The sequence below is a fragment of the Gilbertella persicaria genome, assembly GCF_025201335.1.
Source record: "Gilbertella persicaria strain CBS 190.32 chromosome Unknown B0P05scaffold_11, whole genome shotgun sequence".
NCBI classification, from domain to species: Eukaryota; Fungi; Mucoromycota; class Mucoromycetes; order Mucorales; family Choanephoraceae; genus Gilbertella; species Gilbertella persicaria.
In genome coordinates this window covers 145,882-168,307 of record NW_026251972.1, presented here as the reverse complement: position 1 = coordinate 168,307, position 22,426 = coordinate 145,882, and the positions used below count along the sequence as shown (strand labels likewise).

At 37.7% G+C, this 22,426-nt stretch overlaps 12 protein-coding genes across 12 annotated transcripts; 6 read left to right on the top strand and 6 right to left on the bottom strand.

The window, feature by feature from the left end:
• Positions 1-410: 410 nt before the first annotated feature.
• B0P05DRAFT_466121 (uncharacterized protein) lies at positions 411-4,847 on the bottom strand (the record flags this gene model as incomplete). Its single annotated transcript, XM_051574309.1, has 7 exons — positions 411-496; positions 627-957; positions 1,006-2,874; positions 2,919-3,035; positions 3,079-3,597; positions 3,648-3,807; positions 3,856-4,847. The coding sequence occupies 7 exons, from the start codon at positions 4,845-4,847 to the stop codon at positions 411-413; spliced, it is 4,074 nt and encodes a 1,357-aa protein (XP_051436779.1).
• Positions 4,848-5,071: 224 nt separating this feature from the next.
• On the bottom strand, positions 5,072-7,632 carry B0P05DRAFT_578225 (uncharacterized protein; the record flags this gene model as incomplete). The annotated part of the gene is made up of 5 exons (XM_051581842.1): positions 5,072-5,244; positions 5,290-5,456; positions 5,513-6,227; positions 6,402-6,495; positions 6,517-7,632. The coding sequence occupies 5 exons, from the start codon at positions 7,630-7,632 to the stop codon at positions 5,072-5,074; spliced, it is 2,265 nt and encodes a 754-aa protein (XP_051436778.1).
• An 884-nt stretch (positions 7,633-8,516) lies between these two features.
• B0P05DRAFT_24040 (uncharacterized protein) lies at positions 8,517-9,890 on the bottom strand. The gene is made up of 5 exons (XM_051573312.1): positions 9,773-9,890; positions 9,659-9,728; positions 9,428-9,614; positions 9,303-9,379; positions 8,517-9,248 (listed from the first exon to the last, which is right to left on the bottom strand). The coding sequence occupies exons 1-5, from the start codon at positions 9,853-9,855 to the stop codon at positions 8,613-8,615; spliced, it is 1,053 nt and encodes a 350-aa protein (XP_051436777.1). The 5' UTR covers positions 9,856-9,890; the 3' UTR covers positions 8,517-8,612.
• Positions 9,891-9,929: 39 nt separating this feature from the next.
• Positions 9,930-11,594, bottom strand: B0P05DRAFT_635782 (uncharacterized protein; the record flags this gene model as incomplete). Its single annotated transcript, XM_051583602.1, has 2 exons — positions 11,293-11,594; positions 9,930-11,194 (listed from the first exon to the last, which is right to left on the bottom strand). A coding segment is annotated over exon 2 (1,257 nt), but the record flags the coding sequence as incomplete, so codon positions are not given.
• Positions 11,580-12,712, bottom strand: B0P05DRAFT_533834 (uncharacterized protein). Its single transcript, XM_051577253.1, has 3 exons — positions 12,494-12,712; positions 12,296-12,440; positions 11,580-12,250 (listed from the first exon to the last, which is right to left on the bottom strand). Exons 1-3 carry the CDS (start codon positions 12,688-12,690, stop codon positions 11,657-11,659), a joined length of 936 nt encoding a protein of 311 aa, XP_051436775.1. The 5' UTR covers positions 12,691-12,712; the 3' UTR covers positions 11,580-11,656.
• A 740-nt stretch (positions 12,713-13,452) lies between these two features.
• B0P05DRAFT_23859 (GPN-loop GTPase) lies at positions 13,453-15,183 on the top strand. The gene is made up of 6 exons (XM_051573304.1): positions 13,453-13,925; positions 13,983-14,028; positions 14,094-14,284; positions 14,330-14,885; positions 14,927-15,046; positions 15,099-15,183. Coding segments are annotated over exons 1-6 (945 nt in total). The 5' UTR covers positions 13,453-13,923; the 3' UTR covers positions 15,129-15,183.
• Positions 15,184-15,823: 640 nt separating this feature from the next.
• Positions 15,824-16,627, top strand: B0P05DRAFT_533827 (uncharacterized protein). Its single transcript, XM_051577252.1, has one exon. It carries the CDS (start codon positions 15,914-15,916, stop codon positions 16,586-16,588), a length of 675 nt encoding a protein of 224 aa, XP_051436773.1. The 5' UTR covers positions 15,824-15,913; the 3' UTR covers positions 16,589-16,627.
• Positions 16,628-17,124: 497 nt separating this feature from the next.
• Positions 17,125-18,085, bottom strand: B0P05DRAFT_533826 (uncharacterized protein). Its single transcript, XM_051577251.1, has 3 exons — positions 18,019-18,085; positions 17,759-17,968; positions 17,125-17,697 (listed from the first exon to the last, which is right to left on the bottom strand). The coding sequence occupies exon 3, from the start codon at positions 17,628-17,630 to the stop codon at positions 17,214-17,216; it is 417 nt and encodes a 138-aa protein (XP_051436772.1). The 5' UTR covers positions 17,631-17,697; positions 17,759-17,968; positions 18,019-18,085; the 3' UTR covers positions 17,125-17,213.
• A 185-nt stretch (positions 18,086-18,270) lies between these two features.
• B0P05DRAFT_533820 (S-adenosyl-L-methionine-dependent methyltransferase) lies at positions 18,271-20,222 on the top strand. Its single transcript, XM_051577250.1, has 4 exons — positions 18,271-18,547; positions 18,596-18,923; positions 18,944-19,708; positions 19,763-20,222. Exons 1-4 carry the CDS (start codon positions 18,302-18,304, stop codon positions 19,867-19,869), a joined length of 1,446 nt encoding a protein of 481 aa, XP_051436771.1. The 5' UTR covers positions 18,271-18,301; the 3' UTR covers positions 19,870-20,222.
• B0P05DRAFT_23809 (uncharacterized protein) lies at positions 19,957-20,292 on the top strand. The gene has a single exon (XM_051573302.1). The coding sequence runs from the start codon at positions 20,043-20,045 to the stop codon at positions 20,238-20,240; it is 198 nt and encodes a 65-aa protein (XP_051436770.1). The 5' UTR covers positions 19,957-20,042; the 3' UTR covers positions 20,241-20,292.
• Positions 20,293-20,746: 454 nt separating this feature from the next.
• On the top strand, positions 20,747-21,042 carry B0P05DRAFT_447739 (uncharacterized protein; the record flags this gene model as incomplete). Its single annotated transcript, XM_051573830.1, has 2 exons — positions 20,747-20,770; positions 20,818-21,042. Coding segments are annotated over 2 exons (249 nt in total), but the record flags the coding sequence as incomplete, so codon positions are not given.
• Positions 21,043-21,301: 259 nt separating this feature from the next.
• On the top strand, positions 21,302-22,180 carry B0P05DRAFT_23816 (translation protein SH3-like domain-containing protein). The gene is made up of 2 exons (XM_051573303.1): positions 21,302-21,446; positions 21,697-22,180. Exons 1-2 carry the CDS (start codon positions 21,431-21,433, stop codon positions 22,086-22,088), a joined length of 408 nt encoding a protein of 135 aa, XP_051436768.1. The 5' UTR covers positions 21,302-21,430; the 3' UTR covers positions 22,089-22,180.
• The last annotated feature ends 246 nt before the right edge of the window (positions 22,181-22,426 follow it).

Sequence of the window (22,426 nt, the reverse complement as noted above, 5' to 3'; positions counted from 1 at the left end):
GATCTGACGTATTGCTTCCGATTCAGGTCCCATATGATAGCTGTCTTATCCTATATATCGCTTTGTAAGTTATACAGCCCCTTGTATTTTTGTTTGACGTACTTCAGATCCACTAACCAAGACGCTGTACGTTTTTGAAGCTGCAATCGTTGTAACAACAGAAGTGTGACCCTTGAGGCATTCTGACAAGACAAAATCGGTTGTCTTTTCATTCACAATCTTCCAAATACACACAACCTACCATGTGCCTGTTATTCACTCCAACGAGTCCATGTTGCACACTTACATTGTCTGTACCACCAGTAACCAATGTACGGGAATCAGGGAAACAAGCTGTACTGATATGTCCAATATGCATATTTTCAAACACATTTAGAAGCTAAAAAATAGCATGAGTGACAATCCGAGGGCTACCCTGTTCTTACTTTTCCTGTATCTGTTGAATATACTCTCAAACTGTTGTCGCTAAAGCCCCATTCAATGTATTTGAATCCGTCTGAGGGCATCAAAAGCTGTTGACATGACGTAACGCCCAGTTTGTCGTTGTACAAATCAATACTCTGAATCTGTTGCTTGATATCTATACCATCATAAGTCTTATTGTTGTTTTCTTAACAAATACTTACCACGCAAAGGCAACAGAGATTGCATTAGTTTATCCAAATGATTCTGGAACTGATAATAGCCCAAACTCATTAGGTCTGTTACTGCAGGAGATCGGGAAGGATGAGGTTTTCTAAATAATTGACGAGGTGTTTGACCAAAATTGTTGATAATACCAATTGTAGCTGTCTTTTCAACAATATCAGTAATAGAGTCCAAATCAACTGCGCCTTCATAAGACACATGATGAAAGACGTTCAACGCTTCAATAGCCTGTGGACCTTGTTGTTTGTAACCAAAAATCAGGTCAATCCAATGATGTAAATGAGTGCTAACAAAATCACTTTCAAGTGCCTACAAATAATGATGAACAACCATTCTAACCTTTGATCCTATACATACCTCACGATGGCGCTGAATAAAAATTTTGGGATCACCATGCGCCCAAGGAGGTAAAACAATAGAATCGATTGCTTCTCCAGTGCCTTGTTTCACACCAAAATTAAACTTGTTCACATTGTTCAAAAACTCTGGCAAGTAAAAGAATTCCGGAATCAGTTCTCTTACATCGCCCATGTTCTTTTCTGAAGCAGAGTCCCAAGCCTTGCCAATAGAATCAAACAGTCTATCTGCATGATCAAATGTACCACCTTGTAATTTGAGATAGTGCTGAGTGAAGGGTTCAAGACGGATCAGGAAAGAACAGACAATCATAGCAGATGAGTAATGTGTACCATAGTGGAATGCAGGCGTAGGATCATCAGTTTCTCCCCATTGTCGATAACGATCCGAAAATTCTTTTCTTCTTTCAGCTGTTTGGGCACCCATAGGTCGAGTAAGGTCTCTAAACGTTTGCGGGTTTTCCAAATCCAACTCTTCACTGCGATAGTCTGCCAAAATCCAAGGAAATACTGGGTATTGAGTTAGGTCATTATAGGATCGTCCAGCAATAGCATTTAGGTACATGAGATATTGGAAATTACTGATTTCTCTGCGTTCCCAGCGCTGTGTCAAATCCTGTAAGGTAGAGGTACCAAACAAACTCGATAATCGAAACGTATTGCTGAGGCCAGAAGTTGTGTAGCCCTCTTTTTCGCGTCCAAAAATAGTGCCTCCCGATTCTTCATGTACAGGCACCCGACTCACAAGCTTTGAGTAAAGTTCATCTCGTTCTGAAAGAGACACCGTGATCAAGGCATTTTGACCATCATTGAAAAACATTTCCAAGGCGACATCTCTGAACAAAAATCGACGCTTAAACACATCACGTAAATCAGCAGTGGCCCATTTTCTACAAGTATGCAAGTCACCTGAAGGGCTCACAAAGGGTTCGGTTTCCATGCCTGCAGCTTGAGCTACGAGAAGCAAGTACTGATCTCGTTCTTCTTTAGGTACATCCCAAATTTCAACCACTTCGCCATCACTAAGCTGAAAGAAATTGTCGATTAAATAGATATTGTTCTTGCAGAGCAAGAGTAAGCCTTCGCAGGCATCAAGTCCAGCAATTTGGCTCACATTGTAAACATCAAGCACCATATCACCTTGATCTAGCAAACGAAGTACTTTGCGATTCTTGTCTTCTTCATAAGAAATCTGTGCATCATCTTCCTGTTCATTTTCTCGGCCAATACTTTCATTAGATGAAGAGTCGTTATCCAAAGATTGTTCCTTTTCGATAGGATCTTGTGTGAGTTCTTTGTCAATGTCTTCGTCTGTTCTTGCAATAGAAAGCCGTTTGTTCGCAGTGCTTGTAGTCGGCTTTTGTTTTGTGCTGGGAGCAGGTGTCTGCTTGGGCCTATAAGCAACATATTCTGTGTGTGGAATAGATTGTAATCGTTTTCGCATACGATTAGGACCCTCTGTATAATCCAATCGCCATTTCAGATCAGTTGCTTTTTCAGGACCCCATATGGCTCTTTCACGTAGCAAATCTGCAGATAAACGTGCCCATTCACTCTGAATAAAGTTCTCATGTCCATCCGAATCTTGAAGCGCTTTTGTAAATCGGCTCATCTCAATATCATAAATGCTTTGTGACCACAAGAGTGTCTTGCTATTGTATTCTGCAATGATTTCTTGCTCGTAAGCATCACGTTTTTGTATCCTCTTGAGCTTGTTGATACGCCTGGTAATGTAGTTTTTGAAAGTCTCTTTGCTGTATTTGTGTTCTTGAGCGATCGTTACTTCCCATGCTTTGCTGATATGCTCATTAAACAGAATGTTAAGCTCGACCTTACGGGAATCAAGCCATCTATAAAATGATTCAAGTTCCTACAAACATTGGTGAGATCAAAGCATGACTATTAAATGTTTACCATTTCTAATATCTGCCTAAATCCATCAATCAAGTCTTCAGATTCAATGCCTTTCACTCGAATATTGAAAATAGTCTCTACGTTATTAGGCTTTTGCAAAATCAATAATTTCCACATCTATAATCAAGTCAGTCATTTTTAGAGCCACAACAAGACTTACATTTGCAGCTGCATCTCTGATTCTTTCGTCATTGACCAATAAATATCTATACAAATGGTAACAAAAGCATCTCAAAAACTCCATGTCTGCATTCTTGGGGCTCAAAATAATCTTTTGATGATGGATACAATAGTCAAGAAAAGCAACTGTCTTTGAAGCATCTTGGTCACCTTGCTCTAAATCAGAAATTTTGACCAAGATCATGCGATTAAAGGCACGGTACAATGTAATTACAGAAGCGTCACTTGCCGTATATCGATTGACTACCTCATCTGAGTGCAATAACTCTAACAAAGTAGCCAAGAGATCGTATGTTTGTTCTGCGCCACCCTCTTTAAATCGGCCTTGTATCACTGCGTCTGCTGCTATTTGTGCAAATTTACCCATGTTGATCAAGATACGTTGATCATAAATAAGCTCCATATCCAATTGGAAACTGCTCTTTAAGCTTTGAGAAATATGGGTTAATAGATAGCTTTCAAACTGTAATTGTTGATCATGTGTGCTTGGAGGAAATCCCTATTGTTTAGACTACATGAGTTGACTTTCTAGTGTTATAAACTACAAACCGCAAAGACAGCCGCAAGACTATTCAGATTTTTGTTTTGAGGATCAATAATAGATCGAATACAGATATTAATGACAAAGTTCAATAAGGAATCCATCATTGAATTTTGCAGTAATTTAATGTGTGAAGACGATCCTGTCGACTGGCTCCATGAAGCAGATCTAATGCTCTTGTCAGATGATACCTTAAACATATGTCTATAAACTTACCTTAAACGAGTGATTAAACCTTGGCTACGTTTTGATACATGAGGCGACGTCTTTGTCATCAGTGCCGAAGTACCGCCCCGCTTAATAATACTGCTTGCCGTCGTCAGACTATCCACCGACACTGCATCATCATCCAGTACTCTGCCAAAACGATCAATAAAAGGTGAAGTGTCTACAGGCGATGCAGCGGCTGAAGACGAAGGCGAGTGCAAATAATCCAAATCAAAGTTGTTCAACACTACATCTTTTGAATTCAGTTCATCATCGGCTGTCATATGGTGCGTATAACACACAGAGGAGAACAAGATTTGAATTACACAATCAACCACATCTTGCTTGTTACAGGCTTCTTTAAACAAAGGCCTGTGCTCGTACATTTCATTGAACAGTTGGATAAAATCATCAAAAGTTCGTGATATTTGGTTGCGTGTGGCAGCTGTCATTTCTCTTTTGGACCTGTCTTTGGAGGGCTTGACATTCACACTGTTACTTCGTGCACGGGTCGAGGGACGAACGAGAGTAGGTGTCTGTGTGAACTTGTTGACGGGTGTCTCGATAGCCTTACGTGCTTCATCCCACATAGCAACAAGAATAGGCACCATATCAGGAACAGCAGCCTTGGTAAGGTCTTTGTTGTCATTCAAACATTTACGCAAATGATTGATATGGAAGTTATCATAAAGAGGATAATCTGCAATATCTATACCCATCATTGTCAAGATGGCAGTCTCTTGCAACTGGGATAAATTCCAATGGTGTGGCCATAACGTCTTCAAGACAATAAAACCTTCTGAAGAGACACGGAATTTCTGTACATAAGAAGGACCTTGAGTAACACAAAGACGAGAAAAGATACGTGCTGCTAAAACAACTGTGAAGGGATCAAGGTTGCGTGTAAAAAACAACAAGGGCCATTTGTTAGTAATAGTGATGGAGAACTTGTAGATGTAATCAGGACCGTTGGCTTTGTCACACAAAATGTCATGAAGCATTTCAAGCACAATGTTACGCATTTGTACAACCTTATTATTTATGCCGTTGTTGTATGACTTGGCATCTGCTATCATATCAGGCTCGTTAGGTATAGCTTCTGTATCAAATGAAATACTGGAAGAAGTGGATCGTGTACTGTCTGATCTACCAAGAAGGCGAGGTGCTTTCGCAGTAGCAGATGTAGAGGGCGCTGCAGAAAATGTGAGTTCAATTTGTAGCTACTTTATCCAGCTTTACCTTTGGAGACTGTAGAGGCTAAGAAAGTAGCTACAGCTCGAATGCTTTCAGTACTCCAATTACTCAACATGATGGCTTTTAGTGAATTGACAAGATGAGGCACAAGTTCCTTAGCATACACGTTCATTCTAAATGCCAGCAAGACTTTTTTGACAAGATCTAAACAAAAGTATCAGTACGAGTCTTGTTTTGCGTTCTACTTACGAATTTTGGGAAGACGTCTTGAGTTAAAGTTTCTCATTTTACTTGTATTCAAAAACAAAATAAATTGATCCAACTGAGCTTTCTGAACAGAAATTGATGTCTTTTTCCAAATTTCAAAATTAAGGATGACGAATCGATAAGCTAATGGGTTATTGATGATGGATTCCCTATAGATACAATAAGTATACACATTTCAATTCAAGGTATATTGATCATTTCTTACTCTGGTGCATGAGGATTCTTGCCAATAAATACAAGCAACAATTCAATCAATTCCACTGTGATTAATTCTCGCCTTTGCTTTAACAAATAAGCTAAAACTTCATAACCATGGCATCGTTCCATATCTTCTGAATTTCGCCAAGAATAACGAATGATTTCAAACAAAATGGCGGTTGATTTACACAAAGCTTCTGATGTCTCTGATCGTTCAATCAATTTGAGAGCAATAGCACACCCACCAATCTTCCAAATCGATTCATCTAGACCAAAAGGATAGGCAATGATTGGACTGCCTACTAAATAGCCCATGCTTTTGGGTACAAACATGGCTGAATCCAATTTAGGAATAGCCGAATTCAAAACAAGATTGGTATAGTCTACACCGGTAGAGATCAAAGACATGGTACTGCTACTCATACCAGATAATGTTAAGCCTGTACGAGGCCCTTCAGCTAAGGCATTGCAAGCAAAGAAAGCCATGGCAATTTTAGATTCGGGAATGGTTTGAAAATTGACACCTTTCATCATATTCATCAAGTTTTGAGACTGTGTCGAACTACGTCGACTTGGTGTGGCTTTTGATAGACTACGCAGCGTCAGAAATAAAGAGGAGGAGGCTTCATAGGTCTGAAACTTTTTAAGCGAGTCTTGAAACAACGATTTGTAGCGAGCACCTAAATTAAAGAACAGGATGATAGTCTCTTTTTCCAAAGTATCTAGGATAAGATACATAGGACCTAAATTCCATACAAGCTCGACTGAAGTGTTTGTAGGTTGATCCAGCGTACCAATGATGGCTTTCCAAGGGCTCGTAGGAACCGATGGATAAGGGACATAGGCACAGGCAATTTGCTCAATAAAGACGCCATTGACATACAGATTCATGGTACTTGATTTGACAGACAATCTCGACTTGTAATGTACAATAGATAAGTGATACCAAAACCCTAATTGAAACTCAAATGCTCGAAAGACTGCATCTTGCTTTGAGGAGATATTGTACACATGAAGCATTTTGGTCTTTGCGTCCACATACACTTCGAATAAACATTGATCTTCATCCCATACACCAAACAAGGTCAATTTGGACGTATCGTCTTGACGTTCAATATGGGCCCAAAACAATAAAGTGTATCCTGGATTTGCAGGTGGGAAATGGTTCAGCTGAGGGATCTCCAGCACAGAGTAAGCACTTGACTTTTTATCAAACTGAATAAAATTGGGCCATCGACTACGAGAGATACCTTGCAGTACCAAGTCCATCAGTTTAGGTCTGCTCTGAATATCGTGGTTTATATCGAACTGCTTGAATATGTATCGCAATTCTTCAAAACTGACGCCCATGTTCATAAGCTTCTTGATGATTTCGATCAAGATATCTCTTTCAGGTGAAGTATTGTTGCCGTCTTCAGGGAAGGATCGCTTAAGGAGTGTGAGTATCAAACCACTTGAGTTCATTTTGACTTGGTTGTGGCGACTGGCTTGTGCTAAGGCATAAATAGCACTCAGTACTACACGCGATAATTGTACATCGACCACAAGTATCTTTTCTTGAAGACGTAGGATAGTAGGTGTAATTTCTGGATTGACTACTTTAACCGTTGGTCTTTTGAGTGTCATTTCAATTTTTCGCATGAGATCAACAGTGAGTGTTGCTAAATCGCCCTGTTCTTCGGGTACAAATAAATCATAAACAGATTCATCTTCAATCGCAAATCCAAACAAGATACCAAAAATATGATGCGCAACACAGCCAGGGTTAAAAGCACCTGTCAAACCAAGCGCATTTTCCAATGAACCATAGCCTACATCTTTTAAAAAATATTTCTTGTTCACTTCATGACGGTGCATCGAGGCGGCAAGGACAGAAAAGATGGTCTGAATGACAGCTACAATTCTAGATTGAACTTGTTCTCGATCGGTGTCTTCCCTGACGAATCTTTCAGGCTCGACAAAAGCGCCTTCCAAAGCCACAATCATGGATACTAGACTGACATAGCCTCCTACACGACGAAAGATATCTCTTGTTGATGTGTGCGCTTTAAAGATACGTTGAATAGATTTAAGCACTTCCAATCGAAAACCAAGATCATCCCGAGGAATAAACTGGATGGCTTCCATCACACGACTAAATGTGTTACCTACCTCAACAGCAGGTTGACTGTCGAGTGTGGGTGATGCTGTGGATGGATCATAAGCGTGGCTTGATAAGTTCTCAAATAGACGTAATGCACCTATACGCGTTTGAGGGTATTGAAGCAAATCAAACAGATTGCTACGATAACTAGTATATTTATGAGTCTATTTTCAGTTGGAATACAGTACTTACGATTTACGAAAGAGATTAACATTGGTAGGTGTACAAGTCATAGCAATTAAACAATCTATGATTTGATCAAAATGAAGCAAAACATGATCCAAGAACTCATCTTGCTGCTTTGCTTTTATCTTGTCTGTAATATCCGAGAGCATCAAACTCATAATGTCAATGAGGCCTGCCTCTTGTACTACAGTAAAGAACTTGTTGGTCTTGAGCAATTCCGTTAAATAGCTGCAGATCAATGCAATCATCTTCCCGCTTGAGTTACTTTGAAAATGAAGTGATAAAACAGCCAGTTCTTTCAACGGCACGAAATTCAAATCAGCCATGATATAAACCAACAATTCCATAATGCCCTTTTGGATCTGAACATCGTATCGCTCCATGCCTTCGATAAATTGAGGCACAGCATTAGTGCGTTCTACAACGAAATAGTTGCAAGGATGGGCTTCTATAGTTTGTTTCAAGGCGTTGAATAAGCTAAGATGGAGAATAGAGGGTGCTTGCTCAGATAATGGGTATAATAAAAAGGAGGCTAATAGACATTGAAATGCAGGCACGTTCTTTACGATTTTATCTGTGTTTTGAGTTAATAACATTGGCGCAAATTAAGATTTTGTTACCTGTGAGACCTTGAGGCTGAGGAGTAGAAAAGTCTAATAAAATGGTGTTTGAAAAATGACCACAAGTATGTGTTTACTTACCTGCATGTTGATATGGAAGCCCATCTGAAACAGAAGGAATAGGGCTTATTTTACCTACAAAACTCAAATCTACTAATCTATGTACAATTTCTATCTATAGCAAGCATAAGCCAAAGCATATAATGTACACAGCTTACTTTTAACTGAAGCATAGGCTGATCAAAGGGCCCAGTCCTTAAAACCTTGCACAGAGTCTCATATCCGGAAGCTTCTATCATCTCTTCAAATAGTTTCCAATACTGTATCTTGGCTGATCCTTTCAGTTGATGATACAATATATCCAGAGTCATCAACAATTCTCGGTGATCTACCACACTCCACTCTGTATGGTCACGCCAAAGTCGACATAACAATTCCACACAGTGGCGTTGATATAAATATTGACATACTTCGCTATTCATATCCACACTAGTCAAAATATCTACCGTACGCGACTTCCATATCAAATAAGCTTCTTGGTCTTCTGTAGGCTTGGCTGAAATGATGCGCAATAAGGTTAATAATGTATCTTCTGTCATTAACCTATGCAACACGGTCTGTCTCTTGACAAACCCTTTCAAGATATTGGTCATCATGTCGCCTGTTTCCTCAATAGTGACCATGCCTTCTTTTTCATATCGATAATAGTCGACGGAAAGATCAATAAAAGAACGGAAGAGTTTGATCATGATAGAAGGAATTCTCTGTTGTATCATCAACATCACAATGGCTTCCTATTCCTTTATGCTTAATAACGCTGCTTCCGAGCCAAGCTATACCATACTAACAGGTCCATAACAAACGACTTGAATAGCTCGTATCACATTGTACAAATGTGATTTAGATCTCAAATTATCCATCAATGCTATAATTTTTTTTCTTCAGCCAAGTGTATTCAGATACAAAATGTTACCTTGACTTGATTCTGATTTACTCTGATGCTCAGGTATTTTTCGTATACCCGCAATAATCTCTTTTGTAAGCATACTCAAGAAAGCGCGATCGTCTGGCACTATGCTAAAGGTAAAGGCTGTGCCAAACTGTTCATGTGTTTCGCAAAACAGCGGGAGTAACTCGAGCAAGAAGATGTCAGATCGTTGCTAGATGGCGTTTAATAACCACACATCAAAATAAGAGTCTGTACCTCGTCGCTTGAATTCAAGTCTGTACACTTTTGCCAACTGTCACGAAAATGTTCCTGCTGTTTTTCTTGTCTGTAAAATATGAATAAGTTTTATTCCACGATGACTATGCTTACTTGAGTTGTTCTTCTTTTGATAACTGAGGCTCCTCAGCTATTTTATTGATAGTGTTTATCCTATCCACCCACGATCGCCACATATCTGGTGAAAAAGAAAAAGAAAAAAAGGGAAAAAGAGAAGAAATTTTGGTATACTTTTTTTATTCTATTTTACTCACAATATAAGGTGTTTCCTTTTCGAGAAATCGAATGGCTCTAGTCCTTATATTTAAAGTTGGATTGTAAAAGTAAAAGAAATCTGCACCAAGAACAAGGTCAACTTTACCTCCGTAAATCTGAGGCAGTACTTGTATCTCCATTTCTGATTGAATACTACTGTCTGCAGGATGTACAATAGGTAATGTCAGGATACCAATCGAGTCTTCAAAGCCAAAATCAGTGTTAATACAAAAGTTATCTGTTTCTTTCATGGAGAGTCCAAGGCGGTGAACACAGTCAAGAGAAATAGCCGAACTTCCCCAATGTACTTTAGCCAATAGTCCTTTAACTTTCTTGTGGTTGATTGTGAGCTCCAGGAAAGTAAGATTAACATCACTATGCTCAGCAGGTACTCGGTAACAGATACTTTTACTATTTTGAGGGGCTTGATTTGTTTTATTTTTTTTGTCTTTTTTTTGTGTTTTACTAGTTGATGGTTGTGGTTTTGGTGATTCAGTGTTGGGTATGGGCGCTTGCACCTCTTGCTCTTCTTTCTCCTCTTTTTCCTCTTGGCTTTCTTGGCTTTCTTGGTTTTTTTTTTCTTGTTCTTCTTCTTCTTGTTCCTCTTCTTGTTCCTCTTCTTGTTCTTCTTCTTGTATTTCTATAACAGGCAGCTTTTCTTTTAATATCTCTGCATTTTGGTCCATGAAAGTTGGTCCTCGATAAGGCTTATTCTGAGATAGAATGTGCATATGCGACTCTCGCACTACTTGTTCTTTTTCTTCCTCTTCTTCTTCTTCTTCTTCTTCTGAAATCAATAAATGCTGAATTGCAGATAGAACATCTGCTCTTTTAGCCGGACTCGCGTCAGGTGTAAAGTAGCCCGAGTCTCGTAAAGCCCTAGCTTCTGCCGTCTTAAAGATAGGTTCACTTGTCTCACAACCCAGGATAGCAGAAACACGTCCACAGTGTAGTCGTGCAAAAGCAGCTGCTTCTACCCAACTACTACAGGATAATTCAAGAGGCTCTACCAGACGACGCCAACGAGGATGTAAATTCATCAGGAACAATATAACAAGTTCTCTGTTGGAAGGTTGAAAGTTAAGGCGCGAAAGTTTCGTTTGAAACTCGCTAATATACGTATCGAGCTGTTGAGCAAGGTTTACTTGTTCTTGTTGAATAGGTGTCCATTTTTCTGGTTTAGAAGAGGTACTTGTATCGGCTTGCTTTTCAGTGGATGTCTTTTTCTTTGTCTTTTTCGCTGTTTTTCTCATATTGGACCTAATAATAAGGAAGAAAAAAAAAGAAGAAAAAAAAAAGAAAAATGTTGGTCCTTTCTTTTAGATTTCCGCAGATGCATTTGATAATAAACAAACTACCTTAAGGTATATGAAATAGTAGATATTGATCATTCGTTTCTGTAAGCCCAAAGAAGTTTATTATTCTGAGTAATGATAGTAAAGAAGTATTTATGCATGATACATACTCTGCTGACACCACAGTTGTGCCTGAATCATATTGAGTTTGGACCCAACAGAATGTATGACTAGATGTAGGTACAAAATCATACCTCACAAGCACATGTTTTTTTTCTTCTGATAAGCCGCATGATAAACACAATAAAAAAAATGCGGTCAATTGAATAAAATTCTAGTGAATGTATACACAAATGAATAAAGTGTTTATTATCTAAACTTTACAAGTATGAAATGGGAATAATTCTGTCTATAAATGGTATATATGTTACAAGTACCACAAAGGATCCATGAACACTTGTTGTTGTTGTTGTTGTTGTTGCTGTAACCAATTTTGATGTATTAAGCATGATGAATAGTCAAATTGAGATTCTTCTGGATAATAATTTGAAGGCACAGTAGTAGGAGCAGCAATAAATATATTATTTACAAAAAACTCATTTTGAAGTTGTACACAAATGCTGCTTTCATTTGTGTTACTTCTACTATTGTTGTACATGAACTGTTGTTGTTGTTGAGGAATGATGTTGGTCTGTAGTGCAGTCGTCATATGAGTCATCTGATAATAACAATCTGAATAAGATGCGGTGGATTGAGGCGAAGACGATAACGATGGTAACAAATAAAAGTCATCTAATAAAACCGGTAAAAGTATGCTGTATCCGAGTCGAGACTGTGTCATATGTAAATCAAACAAGTTTAACTGTTCCAGAGTTAAAAAGGGTAAAGCGTTGCATTGTTCAATCCATTCGTGATATACTTCAGGTGAAATAGAAAGGAAATAGTCTAGTTTTTGTAATACTTGAGATTCTAACATGACTAATTCTTCGATAGAAATCATAGATACAAAGGACCATTGTCTCTATTATTATAATTAGATTGACATTTTATATAAAATCAAGATTACCATATATGGTGGATTGTCTTCCAGAAATTTGTACGCCAATATGAGTGATACCGTAAAAAGAGAGTACTCATGTGCGATATCAGATAAATCAATGATATTATATTCGTTTATACTGTTTGCCAAAATGGTCTGGAAATATTTGAGACTTATATTGAATGGGTTAGAGTTTTCGTACATTTTGAATGTCCATCTCTTTACCTTGTGTAGATAACAGGTGCTGAAATATCAAGTTGAACAACCAGTCGATTACAGAACAGAGAAAAGTTCATGAGCCTATCCATATCCCACATTAAATTGCCTCCACAGAGAATCTTGACAACATTTGAACATAAATCTGAAAGTTGTATTGGCGTTATTGAGTTGGGCTGAAACGATTCTCTAGATGATAAAATCATGGTGTAATTTAAAAAAAAAAAAAAAAAAAAGAAGAAGAAAAGAAAGAGAGAAAGAAACCTATTTTGACATACACAAATATGAAATAAATAAATTAAGGTTCGCTGTGTTGTTTATTGCGCATAAACACTAAAAGGAGAAACAGAAAAAAGGAACAGAGACACTTTAGGGGTGAACCACAATAGTCTTTCTTTCTTTCTTTCTTTCTGTTTACTTCTCTTTTGATGATATAATACCTTATTCCACCTTTTCTTTCTTCTTCAAAATAGCATGATGGTGATGGTGATTTCATTCAGATTGTCCTGTTACACAACACGCGACCTTTGCTTTTCTTTTTAATGTACAAACACATATATCATTCATAACTAAGAAAACTTTATATATCTTTTTTTTTTCGGTGAATGATGAAACATTACATAATCTTAGATTCAGAACTATTTATATATCGTTCCATCTAGACAAAACAAACATAATATAACATATACACGCACAAACAAGCTATACAAAGAAAGTGTAACATTACAAAAAGTTGTTTTTCCGATCCACTATTAAGGGCTCAGCAAGATAAAATAAAAATATAAGCCAAATAGTCATGAGAACTTTAAGTTGTTCAAGGAGAAGAGATGGGCCAAAGCGAAAACAAACTTAACACAACAGACTCAGTCATTTGTTTCACTACATATATTTATCCTTTAAAGATGTGATGCCTTTTTATTTTGAAACAAGAGTTCATGCCGCACATAAGAACCGATTCAAGAAGGAGAAGTGCATATATGAGGAGCATTCAATTTGATATAAAAAAGATAAATTAAGAACATTCATATGCCAAGATAGACTTTCTCCTCATTCTTTTTGATCTGTTGCATCCCCCAAACACTCCCTTTTTTTTAGATTCTTTGCACATTCCTTTTTAAAAAAGTCGTGTAACCGTATCACTCTTGGTGTAACTCGATCTTGTTAATGACATTTTTCCCTTTTGTAATAACATAATCAAGTATGTCGAACACTATTGTAGTCGTTTGGTTTCACGCACGGTTTGGTATAAGACAAAGGCATCTAAAAAAATGATACGATAGATTAGACCTTCCTTAAACAGCATTGAGGACAAGAGAGTGAAGATCTCTACTACTAGATCTGATTGGATTGTCCCAATGTGACTTGTAGAAAAAAAGGGACTTGTTTATGTATGAACTTTTTTTTTCTCTCTCTTTTTTTTCTTTATTGTTTCTTAAAACATGTAAGCAACTACTATGATATTTTTTGTTTTTCTCAACGCGATTTTTCTCTTAATTAGGGGTCGTCACTGTCAACTTGTTATGGGCCCTGCCGGTAGTGGCAAAGTAAGCAAAAAAATAAAAATAAAAATAAAAAAAACGAATTCTCGAGTCTTTACCAATCTTCATAGTCCACTTATTGTGCAACCATGATGACACACTGCCAAACGGCAGGACGCAAAGTCCATCTTGTCAATCTAGATCCTGCTGCCGAGAACTTTGAATACGAACCCACAATTGATATTCGAGAACTCATCACTTTGGAGGATGTCATGGAAGAACTTGATTATGGACCTAATGGTGGTCTTATCTATTGTTTAGAGTAAGTGCCCAAGAAGACAAAGGATGTAGGTCATAACCATGTTAGGTTTTTGATGAACAATATTGATTGGCTTGAAGAGGAAATCGGTACTTATGACGATGATTATCTTATCTTTGATTGTCCCGGTCAAATTGAACTTTACACTCATTTCCCTATCATGAGACGTCTTTGTGAGACCTTGGGTCGTTTAAATATGAGTGTATGTGGTGTCTATTGTCTTGAATCTCAATTTATTGAAGACAAGAGTAAATACTTTTCGGGCGTGTTAAGTGCCATGAGTGCCATGGTGAATTTGGAAATTCCCCATATTAATGTGATGACCAAGATGGATTTGATTGAAGGCGATTATGGTAACAGACGCCCTGAAGAAGAAGAAGAGGATGAGGAAGACGATGAAGAAACAGCAGCTGAAAAGAAGCGACGTCGACAAAAGAGAAGAAGAAGAATGATGGAAAAGGCTATGTTAGACAGAGAAATGGATCGATATTTAGAGCCAGACCCATTATTAATGTCAGAAGAAGCTGAGGTTGTATTGAATGGTGAAGAACCCAGCCCAGGAAGTAAACGATTTCAGGCTTTAAATCAGGCTATTGTGCAACTTGTAAGTCAGTAGTGTGTATATATGTTGCTCATACTATGTAGATTGATGACTATAGCATGGTTCGATTTATACCACTTAATATTACAGATGAAGATTCTGTTGAATATGTGTTATCACATGTGGATAATTCGATGCAATATGGCGAAGACTTGGAACCTAAGGTAATTGGTTTTAATATACTTGCATAAGCTAATTTAATTTTTATTTTTCTAGGAACCCGATGATTCCAAAGATTTTGAATAATGGTTTTTGTACACTGAGAAAGCACATATTTACACAAGAAATAAATAAATATAAATATAAATATATATATGATAGGAGCAAAAAAGAAAGAAAGGGGAAAGATGTAAAGGGCGGGAGATTGTTGTGAGCAAAGTAAGTTTATAAGTGTAGGAGGTGCGTGTAGAAAGGAGTTGAATCATTCAAAGTGATAATTTTTCTCTTTTTCTCTCTCTTTCTCTCTTTTTTCCTTCTCTTTTTTTTCTTAATAAATGCAATTCTGTTTATCTTTATAAAGAAGAAAAAAGAAGAAAAATGAGCAACTCTAAACAATATCAAAAAGATGATGACAACATATCTTTGGCTGACATGATGTCGCTCAAGATGACTTTAACAGATACTCAAAAAAAGGTAAAGCAGAAAAAAAGAAAGAGAGAGAGAGAAACTCGTGTTTTTTTTTTGTTGTGATATGTACATCTTCTATAATTGTAAAAGAACCTATTTTTATCCATCAATGCAATTTTTACAATCTCAGCATTTAGAGAGAGAGAAAGAGAGAGAGAAAAAAAAAGAAGGGAAAAAGGGGAAAATAACCATAAGATAGTCATGGGAGCAACTTGCTCTTAATTTTGTGTACTATTTCTTACATCTTTCAATTCCTTTTTTAGTTAAAGAACGACACTCCTCTTATGTGGAATCATGACTATTTACCACAACAACAACAACAACAACAACAACAAATATGGTATCAACAACAACAACAATTACAAGCGAGCTATTATCAACTTCAATACCTTCAGCAACAACAAATGATGTCCATGATGATGCGCTATAGAAGTCATTCAAGTAGCCATAGCAACACGAGTAGCAGGCGATCGTCTACTATCTCTTCTGTCAGCAGTAACCATAGTAGCGGCAGTCATAAGCCTAGCCATCAACGTTCTTCTTTACTCTTACATCAACAACAACAACAACATTTCTCATCCAAATCATCCATAAGCTCTGATAAATCCACCAAGAGTGATACATTGAGCCAAGTACCGAAAAGAAGACAATCCCTTGGTAAACGAATCAAAAAAGCCCTTCGTATGAGCACAGGCACTGCTATTCAGGAAGAGGAAGAAATGGACTCTTCTCATAAAAAGAAACTACCTGATTCACCCAACTCGAATATCTCAAGACCGACTCGCCATCATCGACACCCACCTTCTTTTGATTTGCCATCACCTGCATTATCTACTGTATCAACAATTTCATCCTCTACTACTACTTTTACAAAAAAATCGCTGTCCTTTAATCCAGTCATTAAGCTCCATGAGACATTTTCAGCTTTTGAATATGACAGACGATGTGACACGAGTGTAACCTGTCAAAAATTAACCCCTGTTCTTGCCCTTCAGATTAAGGAAGAATTGAATCATTTCAAATTGAACGATATGCTTGTTCATACGGATAGTCGGCAGAACACTCATTTCTTTATCTAGCTCACATAATATACATGCATCTTAATAAACTATTGTCCCTTTTTTGGAATTGTAAGCATGTACTTTTTTTTATTGAATGCAAGCCAAGGTTTGATGTGCATCTCCATATAAAATAGGATTGCTTTTTTTTTTTGTAGAGGGTCGCTTTTTAGTAGAAGGGTTTTTTCCTCGTCCCTTTCCTTGCCAGCCAACTTGCCGGTCTGTCAGCTGGTGAAGCTTACCACTTTTAGCTAGTAAAAGGGGTCAACAGCTTAAGGTAGTCAATTTTTCTCGAACTTTGATGATCAAAACATTATCCTTTAGGCTTCACCCAATTTTGTTAACTCGAAATAACATGTTGAGCTATATAATTGATTCAGGCTGTATCAAGCCAGTATAACTACTTGACTTGACTTGAATGAAAACGTATTTATTGTCTCAGTCAGACAATCACCCTCAAAGATACACGAAAGTGCTCCACATCCTTATTTAAACTTTGCTTTTTACACATTTTGGATTAAAGAATTAATTCGTTGCTTTAAAACAGTAACAATCAACTTGCCAGAGGACTAATCTTTATGTTATCATGCTCAAGGATAGGGAGAGAAATGTAAAATGCTAATAACAGGAATGCTAAATCAATCGACTACTTTGCTCTTTTGATGATTGATGGAATGATATAGAGCATGAATAGAAATAAGTATAAAAAATGGTAAATCAATACCAACAACAGTTGACATATTGAAAGAAGGTCGTGTGGATTGAGTTTGGAAGGAAATGACATCACGTTACCGAATAGCTTCCGGTTCATCCAATCTTTTGTTGCCTCTATTCCAACTTCAGATGCGGTATTATTTGTAGGATCAGAGAAAATTGAAGTCATCATTCTGTTGCTGCTTCGGCCTTGATGAGAAGATTTGCAATAGAATCGTATCCGCTGAAAGACTCCAATTTCAATGCTTCTTGACGCCGTCAATTCCATAACCCAATTGAATTGCTTTTGTACTTGAAACTGACTATATTGGGCGAACTTTGATGTATCCATTCCTGCGTTTGCCATCATGTTTCTCTCGAAATGTTAGCGATCGTTGTCGGTTTAATGGAACGGAACTTGATCTTTGTAGGCCAATGTAGGTAGAGGGAAAATGATGTGGTCGTTCGGTATTAATACCCCTATTTCTCTTGTTTTAGACATCCAACACCTTTGGGATAAGTCTTCACAGTCAACTGAGGTAGAGTTCTGTCTTGGACCAAATTTGATGGAAAACATTCGCTTGCAGAAGCTTCAGGGTCTAATAGCTAGTTCCAAAACGTCTTTTGTCTACTGTCAAAAACATGGGTTGCCAGAGGGACCCATTGGTAAGGTATTTCCTTAAACCAATATGTTGGCAACTTGCAAAACTATCCATCGTAAATTTCATAAATATACCGCTTAGAAAGTGATAACGAACAATAGAATTTCATTTTATGACTTCTCAGAGAAGTTTAGACAAACCTCTTAAAAGAACTGAGAGTAGAATGTGTGCGCATAATGCTGTCTTGATACGTTTTGATTATTTTCAGTTTTTTTGTCTACACTGCAAGTTCACCGAATTAAAACAACCTTGTCTGGAATTAAACCAATTGCAAGTCGATCAAAGACCGCACCAATCACAAATGAATAAAAGCTTAATTTTCCTGAGGCTTTGACTTTTTTCCTCTCTTTTTTTTTTCCTTACTAATTTTTTCATCAAGATGCTTAAATTAGCAAGATCAATCATTGACACTGTCTTGGGTAGAAAGCGTGCTTTCGATGCTGATGAAGAAACTCATGATCAACAAGTCGATACTAAAAAACAAAAACTCGATTTGATTCATCGTGTCAAAGTGACCAACTTGCCCGAACGAGAACTGGCCTCTATTAAAAAATTCATCAAGGAACGTGGCTATAACCGTATCAAGAAAGCACCTGAATGGAACTATGCCTTTATTACTGTTAATGTAAGTACCAAGAAACCATGATTTTGTATTGACTTGGGGGTGTGATAGTCTGAAGCAGAAGCACTTCAATGCGTCGAAATCTTCAATCAAGCTGAATTCAAGCATCGTAAATTAAAGGGCGAATACATTGTTCAAACCGAACAAGAACACCGTGACAGATTCCAAAAGCCCAAAAAGAAGAAAAACAGAAACCAACCTGAATTTGACGAGAATGATACCCGTACACCCGCTGAAAAGTTGGCTGATCAAGTCACTCCTTTCTGGAGAATGCCTTATGAAGAACAATTGATTAAAAAGAACCGTAAGGGATACACTCAACTTCAAAACTTGAAGCGTGAAATTGCTTCGCTCAAAGATGTCCGTGATGAAAGCCAACGTGCCTGGGCTCTTACAAAGGGCCCCCTTGCGAAATGCTTGAGCCCATTGGGTCCCCTGAAATCAATGGTTATCGTACAAAGTGTGAATTCACGATTGGTAAGAACTTAGAGGGTGAACCCACCGTAGGTTTCTTGTTGGGTCTCTATAGAGATGGTGTGGTATCTGTTTTGGATCCTAGTGAATGTTTGAATGTGAATGATACTGCCAAACATATTGCCAAGTCCATGACGGAGTACATTCAACGATCAGATTTGCCTGTCTATGACCGTGTTGAGAAGACTGGCTGTTGGCGTACACTCTTAACCAAGACCCAAAGCACAGGGGATATCTTGATCTTGGTTCAAATGCGTGCTGCTGACTTGACCCCTGAGCGCTTAGAACAAGAAAAGCAAAACTTGATTCAATTCTGGACACAAGAAAGTGGTATTCAAGTCACGACTTTGTTATTCCAAGTCTGGGATGGTCATTCCAATGGGTTCACAGACAAAGCTCCTGTTGAAACCTTGACAGGCGATGGTTATATATATGAAGAAGTCCTTGGTTGTCGTTTCCGTCTTTCTGCTTCTGCCTTTTTCCAAATCAACACACCAGCCACAAACATTCTGTATTCTAAATGTGCTGAATGGTGTAGTATTGATGCCAACAAAAAGACAACTCTATTGGATCTCTGTTGTGGTACAGGTACCATTGGTATTACAATGGCCAAGTCTGTTGAACGTGTTGTGGGTATTGAAATGGTGCCTGAAGCCATTATTGATGCAAGAGAAAATGCTAAACTCAACAGTAAGTAACAACAGCAAGAAAAGAATGAATCTCATAGTTAAACTTTTATTTTAGATATCGAGAATGTAACATATTATGCAAGCAAAGTTGAGGATAAGATTGACGTTGTGACAGGTGAAAAGAATGAAGAAGTCATTGCAGTTTTAGACCCACCTAGGTAACAAAAGAGTGAAGTAAAGCATAGACTGATTGATGTTGGTAGAAATGGTGTCCATGCAAGTGTTATTCGTGCTGTACGTGATGCAGAACATATTGACCGTGTCATTTACATCAGTTGTGATTCTAAGCAAGCCTTACCAAACTTTGTCACGTGAGTAACAAACAAACAAAAACAATGGCAGCATATTTATGCATTTATAGATTATGTCGTCCTCAATCCAATCGTTTCAAGGGGATGCCTTTTAAGCCTGTCCGTGCTGTCTCTATTGATCTTTTCCCTCACACAGATCATTGTGAATTGATGGTTGAGTTTGTCCGTATGAAACCAGAAGAAGAAGAAGAAGAACAACAACAACCAGAAGAAACTGTTTAGAATGTAGTTTTCATTGTAGTTTTTATTGCAATAAACTTTCTTTGTATTTTATGTTTATTTTGCTTGGAAGACAATACATCCCTTTTTTTTTTTTCTTATGATGCTAAGTTGTTTTCTTATAGTGGTGACATGGAGTGTTGTCTATGCTCAAGAAATGTTTATGTTTGATAATATAACTACACCCAACATGCCAATGCCAGCACAGACGAAGCCTGGTAAAATGACCCCACTGATAAATAACTACCCATAGACTCACACTAGATCCTTTTTTAAGCTGGCTTACCAGAGGTTCAATGGAATGTACTTCATATTGATCTTGTAAATAGAGAAAATCTATGTACTCGACAAATTGCTTTTTGTGCAGTAAGTCCATGATGCATATAACCTGTTTCTCTGACTATCATTAGAACAATTGTGGAGGACCAGACGAAGCACCTAAAAAGTAAATTACATGTACATAAAGTATTCACTCATTGTTTTGGTTTAGTTTTTGTAATGCAACAAGCTTAGCATGGGGATGTGGTTGCAGTGTAAGTGAAAGATCGAATGGTTTAATTGATTCATCTTCTTTATCTAGAAAAAGAAAGCAGATATCACGACGTATTCATGGCCGGTGGTTCTAGCAGAATGCTCGGGCAAGGCACAAGAATGCCGGTCGATTTGTAACAAGGACATCAAGAACCTTGCTACCTGTGTCACTGCATGCAATACCTATTATCAATGTGGGACAAACAAAGCACCACCCAGCTACCTTGAGACAAATGATCCCTCAAGTAAACCCTCTTATGATGGTCCTCCTTCTCCCAGCAAGAACAATTCCAACAAAGAACTTGGTATTGATGAGTACGGTATTGCTGATTTCTCTCGTGGCTCAAGAAACTTGTCTACCTGTTCATTCTACCTTTTTGTGGCTGTTCATTTCATGTATATGATGGTTTTTTAAGGATTATTTCCTCGTTTGTTAGTCATATAAAGCGAATATTATCCATGAAATGCAAACTATGATCTGTCAAATAGATCCGGCTCGGACATATATTGGCGTTATGCATATTTTAGCGGACAATGAAAACGGGGATAGCTGGGAAGGGAGAGAGTGCGTGTAAAGCGTGGACAGAGATAGAGCGAGAAAGAAAAGACAGCACAAAGTAAGCTACGTTTAGAAACCTCCTCTTTTTCATCAAATAGACAGGATGAAGTTCTCTGCTGGTAAATATCATAATGAAAATCAAAGTGGATGAATGAATGGAAATGGATTCATGGCAGATGGATGGCTGAAAATTCGATGATTTTATAAAAACATATATATACACACACACAACTAAGAGCAGAGAAAGAAAGACAGAGAGGAGAATGAGAAAAAAAAAAGAAAGAGAATGGACATCTGATCATGAGCCTTTCGATCCGTTCATGTTGCTTTGATTGTCATTCTATATACATATACTAAAATGCTTTCTAGACGTTAGCTCCTCTCGTAGAAAGAGTAGAAAGGCTCACTTCAATGCTACCTCCGATGTTCGTCGCACCATCATGAGTGCTCCTCTCTCCAAGGAACTCCGTGAAAAGCACAGCGTTCGTTCTATTCCTGTCCGTAAGGACGACGAAGTCATGGTTGTCCGTGGTACCTACAAGGGTCGTGAAGGTAAGATTGTTCAAGTCTACCGTAAGAAGTGGGTTATCCACATCGACCGTGTCTCTCGCGAGAAGGTCAACGGTGCCACTGCCCCTATTGGTATCTCTCCCTCCAAGGTTGTTGTTACCAAGCTCAAGTTAGACAAGTCCCGTGTTGCTATCCTTGAGCGTAAGGGTAAGAAGGATGCCATGAAGCAAGTAAGTGTACACACAATATAAAGCATCAATACTCATTCTTATATACTAGTAAATTGTTCTCAAGGTCTTTTTTTCTTAAACAAAAAAAAGAAATAAAGTATATTCATACCTGCTAATTGCATAATGTTACATGTTGAGAATCAAAATGATCGCTCCTTAGAAACTGGACTAAAAAAAAAAAAAAAAAAAAAAAAAAAAACGTCAGGAAGAATGGTTTTGCCTTTGTATTTATGATGATGTGATCCACTTATAAGTAGGTCATTGTTATATTTTTCCCTTTATATATATATTACACATATGAATGTGTGTATGTGTTTATGTGTGTATGTGTGTGTATATGTGTTTATTCATCTATTGAA

Coding starts and splice junctions, on each gene's coding strand:
- B0P05DRAFT_23859 (XM_051573304.1), top strand. Junction 14,285..14,329: donor GGTCTTATCTATTGTTTAGA/GTAAGTGCCCAA, acceptor TAACCATGTTAG/GTTTTTGATGAACAATATTG. Junction 15,047..15,098: donor GCGAAGACTTGGAACCTAAG/GTAATTGGTTTT, acceptor TTATTTTTCTAG/GAACCCGATGATTCCAAAGA.
- B0P05DRAFT_24040 (XM_051573312.1), bottom strand. CDS start 9,855: ATGTGGCGATCGTGGGTGGATAGGATAAACACTATCAATAAAATAGCT. Junction 9,729..9,772: donor TCAAAAGAAGAACAACTCAA/GTAAGCATAGTC, acceptor CATATTTTACAG/ACAAGAAAAACAGCAGGAAC. Junction 9,380..9,427: donor TAAATCAGAATCAAGTCAAG/GTAACATTTTGT, acceptor AAAAAATTATAG/CATTGATGGATAATTTGAGA.
- B0P05DRAFT_23809 (XM_051573302.1), top strand. CDS start 20,043: ATGGCAGCATATTTATGCATTTATAGATTATGTCGTCCTCAATCCAAT.
- B0P05DRAFT_533827 (XM_051577252.1), top strand. CDS start 15,914: ATGATGTCCATGATGATGCGCTATAGAAGTCATTCAAGTAGCCATAGC.
- B0P05DRAFT_533826 (XM_051577251.1), bottom strand. CDS start 17,630: ATGATGGCAAACGCAGGAATGGATACATCAAAGTTCGCCCAATATAGT.
- B0P05DRAFT_533834 (XM_051577253.1), bottom strand. CDS start 12,690: ATGATTTTATCATCTAGAGAATCGTTTCAGCCCAACTCAATAACGCCA. Junction 12,441..12,493: donor GCACCTGTTATCTACACAAG/GTAAAGAGATGG, acceptor ATTCAATATAAG/TCTCAAATATTTCCAGACCA. Junction 12,251..12,295: donor AAGACAATCCACCATATATG/GTAATCTTGATT, acceptor TTATAATAATAG/AGACAATGGTCCTTTGTATC.
- B0P05DRAFT_533820 (XM_051577250.1), top strand. CDS start 18,302: ATGCTTAAATTAGCAAGATCAATCATTGACACTGTCTTGGGTAGAAAG. Junction 18,548..18,595: donor ATGCCTTTATTACTGTTAAT/GTAAGTACCAAG, acceptor GGGGTGTGATAG/TCTGAAGCAGAAGCACTTCA. Junction 19,709..19,762: donor AGAAAATGCTAAACTCAACA/GTAAGTAACAAC, acceptor CTTTTATTTTAG/ATATCGAGAATGTAACATAT.